The sequence below is a fragment of the Phoenix dactylifera genome, chromosome 1 (genome assembly GCF_009389715.1).
Source record: "Phoenix dactylifera cultivar Barhee BC4 chromosome 1, palm_55x_up_171113_PBpolish2nd_filt_p, whole genome shotgun sequence".
Taxonomy (NCBI): domain Eukaryota; kingdom Viridiplantae; phylum Streptophyta; class Magnoliopsida; order Arecales; family Arecaceae; genus Phoenix; species Phoenix dactylifera.
This window is the reverse complement of record NC_052392.1, coordinates 5021582-5029730: the sequence shown is the minus strand read 5'-3', so window position 1 is coordinate 5029730 and position 8149 is coordinate 5021582. Positions and strand designations below refer to the sequence as shown.

The following is an 8149-nucleotide window of genomic DNA, read 5'->3' as shown; positions in this document are numbered from 1 at the left end:
GAAGCCTTACTAATCTCCACCACCTACAAATTCGGAACGGGCAAATTTTCTGCCTGCCAGCTGGGATCCAAAAACTAACAAAACTTCATAGCCTTCTTGGATGTTATAAAGTGCAGGGTGGGATAGGAGGGCTTAAGGACTTGGTGAACCTCGAAACTCTCATCATCTCAGGGCTCAGAAACGTGGTCAACATAGAGGATGCCAGGGATGCCGGTCTTAAACGCAAGCATAAACTTCAGAAATTGGGTCTACATTGGAATGCGGTCGACTGCATAAATGATCCGTATCATAAGGAGCACTATTACAGATTACTACATCTAGAAGCTTTTCCAGGGAAAATAAGGATGTCTCAACGGATGAAAAAAGGGAGGAAGTCATGCTCGAGTATCTCCAACCTCACGCCAACCTCAAAATGTTGCTTATAAATGGGTATGGTGGTTCCAAGTTTCCAGAATGGGTGGAAAATTCTTTCTCCTTTGCATCACTTCAAGAAATCGATATAATGGATTGTGAAAAAATAAGATTTCTTGCTCTATACATTCATGACTCTCTTGGAAATCTGGACGCACCCATATCAACATCCATGCTTGAGAGGGTGTACATTTCTGATTGTCGGCAACTCACATCCATAGCAGGGTTGCATCATCTCCACTCGCTTAAAAATCTGAAGATATACAATTGTCCTCAACTCCGGCTCTTATCAGAGGGACTGCCATCCAATCTTCAACATCTGCACATTGAGGAGTGCCAACAATTGACATCACTGTCGGGGATGCAAAACCTTACTTCTCCTAAAAAATTAATCATACAAAATTGCCGTCAACTCCAGCTCTTTTCAGATCTACTACCATCCAATCTTGAAGATGTGCATATTGAGGAGTGCCGGTGGTTGACATTACTTCCAGGGTTCCAAAACCTTACTTCTCATGGGGCATTAATTATAAGAAATTGTCCTCAACTCCGGCTCTTATCAGAGGAAGAACTGCCATCCAATCTTCAAGATTTGCATGTTGAGGAGTGCCAGCAGTTGACATCACTGTCAGGGATGCAAAACTTTATTTTTCTCGAAAGATTAACTATAAGAAATTGTCCTCAACTTCGGGTCTTATCAAAGGAAGGATTGCCATCCAATCTTCAAGATTTGCATATTGAGGTGTGCCAACAGTTGACATCACTGTCGGGGATGCAAAACCTTACTTCTCTTAGGACATTAACTATAAAAAATTGTCCTCAACTTCGGCACTTATCAGAGGAAGGATTGCCGTCCAATCTTCAATATTTGCTTATTAAGAAGTGCCAGCAGTTGACATTACTGCCGGGATGCAAAATCTTAGTTCTCTTAGGGCATTAACTATAAAAAGTTATCCTCAACTCCGGCTCTTATCAGAGGAAGGATGCCATCCAATCTTCAATATCTGCTTATTAAGAAGTGCCAGCAGTTGACATTACTGTCTGGGGTGCAAAATCTTACTTCTCTTAGGGCATTAACTATAAGAAATTGTCCTCAACTTCGGCTTCTTATCAGAGGAAGGACTGCCATCCAATCTTCAAGATCTGCATATTGAGGAGTGCCCAGCAGTTAACATCACTGCGAGGATGCAAAACCTTATTCTCCCAGAAGTTTAATTATCAAAAATTGTCCTAAACTTCAAATCATGTTAGAAGATCAGCTCTCATCTATGCCTGATGAAGTGAAATTGTTGATTGCCCTGGATTGAGTAATTGGTGCCAAATACAAAGAATCAACTGCATTCAGGTACCCTCCATACTATATTTGAAGTGCTCCCAATTGATCACTTGAAGACTTACCACAATCGTAATTCTTAGATTGTTTGTTTTTAAATCTTCTGTATGAAACTCATGTACCAACAGAGTTCTCTAATTCTCTTTTGCTAATGTACCAGATCGCTCAGGCAACAAGCTGACTATATCGAACACATGGGAGAAGATAATCCGTGGGTTTGATGATTTGACATCCGTTGAGCATCTTTGTTTCAGTAATTCTTGGGAACCCTTTCAGCAAAGAGACTCCATACCGATAATTGAAGAGCTGACCATATGGGGTTGCACGGACATCTCACCACCATTACTATGGTACCGCCCATGCTCGCATCTATTCGAAGCTTGGTCATAAAGGATCTGTCTCGGAGTCCGACTCTTACGAGATGAACTGCTTCCCATCCCATGCTCAAGTCCTTGGTCGTTGACAGTTGTGAAAACCTAAGGTTTTGCAGTTGGTACAGCAGAATCGAGATGTATTTGAGGAGCTGCAGATTGTGAATTGCCCTAGATCGCAATGGTGCAAGGGCTGAATCACCCTTTCTTCCCAAAATTCTTAACAATAGAACAATGTCCTCAACTTCCTGCTTTCCCAAGATGATTGGCGGCCATTTATTCATCCACGTGTCCAAATTGCAGGAGTGTTGGAGACAAATTCTATCCTCCACATTCAGTGGTACATATGGGTACAGGCGTATTGGAAACGAAATTGCAATTTGGTTCTCTTTTAAATGAGCTATACTTGCATTTCGGCTAGTTGCCAAATTGATACCCGGGCACCAACTGCTCCGTTTTCTTTATCTGTCTTTGCAGAGGAAATAGAGAACAAAGAAACAATTGATGATGGAACCCAGGAGAAACAAGTGTCGGATTGGGTGAAGACTGAGCATGCTAACAGTATTGTATCTTCAATATTTGATGCAGCAGATGATTGCAACATGGGTCAATTTCTACAGCTCGAGCTTCCTTCTGGTTTTTACTCGCAGCACCCGGTGCATAACAATGCAGAACCATTGGTATGGATTGGCACAACCGTATTAAATCTGTTTTTAATTTTGTTAACTAAAAAATAAAGTTTTTTAAATTTCTTTTTTGCTTCGATACAAATTAAACATGTGCTGGTATGGAACACAGACATACTATGCTAGCAGGTGTTTATTTCCCTATGGGAACCGATATTTAAATCTTTGGTCAACATTAACCAAGTTTGATTGTTGCCATCTTCCTTAAAGTTAGTTTCTTTGTCCAGCTTGATTGTTTATTGTGGGCATTCTCCTGGCATCGCTTCTTTTTTGTTTTTTGGGAAATGATCTTGGCATCAACTCCTAAATGATCTTAACTGGTAACACCATGCAAAGGGAGTGGTTTCGCAAATAGTCAACAGCAATACAGTGGGTTCAGGCCAGAAGCATCTTTAGGCCGGCCTTTTTCCTTGTTGTGGTTGTGTTTGCTGGAGAACTAAGGTTTATAAAAAGGACTTATAGCTTTCCATTGCTAGCTGTCGTGTCTTATAGCTTGCAAATTGATGATAACACAAGCAAACTGTTTTTTGGGTCATGACACACATATACAAGGCATGAGTATATACACCTTTATTTTTACATGCCTATATAAAGCTCAGAAATTTTAAGCATCCGTTTGAACCCATTCACAAGTACACCTTGATTTGGCAGGATATAGAGAAACTTGGAATAACTTTAGAGACACTCCTATATTAGAATACTTGATGAATGAGGATCCATGAAGTCGACTCTAAATAGTTGGAAAAATGCTTGATGATTATCATGATTATGACATCTAGATGTCTGCAATAATCAAGGATACAAGAATTCAGAACCTATCAATAGCAGATATCTACAAGTAAACATTTGACAAGCGTGGATCTTAGGATTGGTCTTAGAACAACTGATATTCTAGGTGTCAACATGTCATGTGTGTGCATTGATCTTTTTTTTTTCTTTTCTTTTTTTTCCTCAGCATTTTGCAAACCAGAACAATAGTCAGGAGAGGTGAGACTTGTCTTATATTAACTAAACTTATGTAAGTTCCAAACCGCTCTTCAATATTCCTTAAACACGGAAAGAACTTAGATTAAAGAAGAAATCAGATACCAAGGACTGCTACCTTCTCAGAAATTCATCAAAAGCAAGATAGAAAGGCAGGCATATGATGCCACTTTGAATTGGAAAAAGATGCACCGCCAATTACATTCTAGGGCAGAATGTCACAGATAATGTTTTCCAATCTTGAACCCATCCATGATTTCCTGCAAATCATTTTGTTCTAGGGAGATGATTGACTCCTCAAGGATAAGGGCGAACAGCAATGTTATGCTGCTTCTCTTCTGAACATGGAGATGTATACTTACTGGGTCCCATTATGTAACAATATGTATATTTTTCCTGTGACATAAAAGGATGTATATTTTTCCCTGTGACATAAAAAGATGCACCACTCATCCTAACTTAGTTACCTACATGCCATAGAGCTACTGCCCCAGTTGCATAGTAATCTCAAGTTGATTGGGCAAGGCATTCTATTTGCAAGAAGAAGTCTCTTTTCTTTTGGAATAAATTTCAAAAATAGGAATCCATTTTCAAGGACAAGTAGATTTAGTAGGGCTTGTCCAACTCACAATGGACAAGAGAAACAAGAAACAACTTATAGCCCTTCTAGCCATTTCATAATTTTAGCTTCAGCTTGGCCTCTCAATAAGTGATGCAATAGGACCTAACGCATCAATAGTTTTACTATTTTTTTTTCGAGCAAAAGAGTACTGCTAATTCTTTGCTGCATTTGCTCAAACTATCATATTTTTGGCTTTAGAAATTAACCCAAATCGCTTCTAGTTGCTATAGATGAGACAGAAGATGTGATCAGCAAAACTTGTTTTTTAAATGAATATGTATATGAATACGCATATTAATGGATTCCAAATTAACATCCATATTTGTTCTAAACAATACGAATACAATTTAGAGTTAAGTGCATTTGTAGTTATTTTGAACGGATATCAATGTATGCTGGATATTATTTGTATCTATATTTTGATATCTTAATATAAATATAAGTCAAATACTATTTTGGTTATAAATCAAATTTTTAGCAGAATTCAGTGATAAAAATTGATATTTATTTATATAATCATAAAGATTGCAAAAAAAAAAAATACATAGATAACTAAGGATTTAAGGCAAGATTATTTATAAACCTGCACCAAAGACCTACCTTGTTAAGGGTCTAGATTATGAATTATCTATTTTTAAAGAGCTGTAAGAGAAGTTATATATTAGATATAGAAAATATATAGAAGTTATTAATATTGAAAATATCATAAATAGTAAAATAAATATATTCATTTTTTTATTTTTATCAAAGAGAAAATTTTTTTTATAAAAAATAGAGAACATACATTGAACATTACTTATGGATAGATAAAATAAATTACTTATATAAAGCAATAATCATGTTGTAGACTAGTGGTTGAAGGCTTGCCTTTCAAACCAGAGAACGTCGGCTTGAATCTTGGGTTATATAATTTAATCTTATATTTTTACCAAATACTAGGATCTAGATTGGAAAACTATTTGAAATCAAAATCTATAAATATATCCAAATTCGAATCCAGATCTGATTAGATATCAAAATTTGTAATCTAAATTTGATCCGATTTGGATACGGAAATGGTGCTGTCAAATTTTATCGGACCTGTTTTCAGCCCTACTCTAACAGTCTTTGTATCTGGATATTGCTTCTTGAAGATGGAAGCCCAATCTCAATAATCTTTTCCTCACTTCCTGGGCAACCCTGCAATGTTTCCCTAACTTTTTTTTAATCTTTTCTCTTGTGTGAAGTTTTTTTTTCAAGTTAGGAATTTTCTCTAGCTGCTTATTTTCAGTAAGAGCATATGATTAGGGAGATACAGAGATAAGCACATAACTAGAAAGAGAAACCAATGTAGGGCATGGTTCTAATTCTGCAATCTTATAATTCCAGCATGCAGACAATAGTGTTGCATCTCCAATATCTGATGACGCAATTGATTGCAACATGGGTCAATTCCTACAGCTTGGGTTCCCTTCTGGTTGTAGCTCGCAGTCCCCGATACATAACAATGCAGAACCATCGGTATGGATTGGGAACAACCCTATTAAATTTATTTTTAAACATTTTTTAACTAATAAAGAATTTTAAGTTTTTTATTCTCTTTTGTTTTGATGCAGAATTGAACATGTGCTGGCATGGCGCACACACTGCACCGGTAGGTGTCTCGCTAGGGTGTGGGCGTTGATATCTAAATCCCTATCAACATTAACCAAATTGTTGTCATCTTCGTAAAATGTATAATGTGTTAAATACAAAATTAGTTTCTTCTCCAACTTGATTGTTTGTTTATTGGCATTATCTTGGCATTAATTATTTTTTAATTTTTTGGGAAATGATCTTGGCATCAATTCCTAAATGATCTTACCTAGTAGCACCTGTAATGTAGTGGGTTCAGGCCAAAGCATCTTTAGGTTTGGTTTCTCCACTATTGTGGTTGTCTTTGTTGAAAAGTAAGGTTTATAAGACAAGAGTTGTAGCTTTTGCTTGCTACTTGCTATGTTTTATAGCTTGCAAATTGATGATGACACAAGTAATCTGTTTTTTCGGTCTTGACACATATACAAGTATATGCATGGACCTTAATTTTAACATGCTTATATAAAGGTCTGGAATTTTATGCGTTCCTTGAACCCATTCATAAGGAACTATTAGTAGTTCAAAACACCGCAAGCACCTAATGCAATTTGAGCAGCTAGTTGTTCATGGTAAGTGATAGAATCTACCAATCAATAATGTGATATGATATATTGATTTAGCTGAGTTTCACTAGCTTAAGAACATTGTACAACCATTGTAAGGATTCCCAATTATCGGCAATACATGAGTTTATTAGGATATGGAGAAACTTGCAAAAAATCAGAGATTGCCCTAAGTAAGAATACTTGATGAAGGAGGATCCATAAAGCCGACTCAAAATAGTTGTAAAAAGGCTTGATGATTATGATGAGTAGGACATGTGATGTAGCACAACTACAGAGAAAGAGGAGGAGGAAGAACAAGGAAGGGAGAAGGAAGAAGAGGTTATAGAGACGCAGGAAGAAAAGAATGGAAGGAGGAAGAAGAACAAGGAGGCTAGGGATTTTTTTTCATTCAATGATCAGTTCCCTCATACATGAGAGGGGTGGTCTTTATATAGACCTTACATATTGATCCAATTACATAAACCCAACTGACCAGTCTAATAACAAAATAACGGACCAAATTGACTTGACTAAAACAAAAACAAATAATGCAATAAAAGAAAATGACTCGGACTCAAATGGACCCAATCCGGGTCTGACTCAATCCGGGGGCTCAGGATCATCTGGACGAAGGGCTCTGATGTCCCCATCAACTCCTTCCGGATGAGAAAACTCGATCCCGTCGAGTACAGGTCTGGCCGGCTGTCGTACTGCTCCAGAAGATCGGGGTCAAGGCGCTGCAATTGGGCTCTGAAAATCCACGTCATGTCAGACTTTAGTCGACCTTTCCACCGAACAAGGTAACGTTGGTAACCATCGTTCCTGGTTGAAATAACCTGCTCATCCAATATATGTTCTATTTGTTCTTTGCGTGCATGAAATTTGGGAGGTGGTGGCTCAACAGCAGGTAATAGGTCAGGGTGTCCAACATGGGCAGGTATATCATAAAGAGGTCAGAAGGCATGAATATTGTCTTTTTGTATGGGACGAAATCTTCAATATTAAATGTCGCACTAATCCCATAGTCATCAGGAAGATCCACAACATATGCATTCGAACTGATTTTCTTTAAGATTTTGAACGGTTCCGCACTACAAGTTTTGCAATTTCTTAAACGTTTCCGAAGAAAGATCGTTCAAGGCCTAATTCTTATCATGACGTAATCTCTTTCACTTAACTCTTTATAACGTCTGTGTAAATCAGCAGGAGATTTATATCTTTAAGTTTATTAAAGTGACTACAATTTGCTGATTTCTTGATGCAATGAATGTGGATGTGATGCAATTGATTGCGCAGACTCAAAGACTTTATACTGATGAGACATGAAATAACAGGTCTATGGGGTTGCTTAGGTTTGTAATCATGCACCACGTTCGAATGGATTCATGCCTATGGACTTATTAACGCCGAACTATTATATGCAAATTCAGCTTGTCGGTAATATTAAATCCCAGATCCTAGCATATTTATTTGGTGTTGAGGCCTATGTTGTGGAAGGTTGGGCAAAAGATGCCCCGAAAACTAAATCAATTGCGTGTTGGATATCACGCATCGGAGGAAGGGCATCCAGAAGATCATCAGGG

General features: G+C 37.6%; 1 protein-coding gene across 1 annotated transcript; it reads left to right on the top strand.

Moving 5' to 3' along the window:
• Positions 1-2592: 2592 nt before the first annotated feature.
• Positions 2593-6191, top strand: LOC120113265. The gene is made up of 3 exons (XM_039134194.1): positions 2593-2795; positions 5776-5907; positions 6003-6191. The coding sequence occupies exons 1-3, from the start codon at positions 2668-2670 to the stop codon at positions 6115-6117; spliced, it is 375 nt and encodes a 124-aa protein (XP_038990122.1). The 5' UTR covers positions 2593-2667; the 3' UTR covers positions 6118-6191.
• Positions 6192-8149: the final 1958 nt, after the last annotated feature.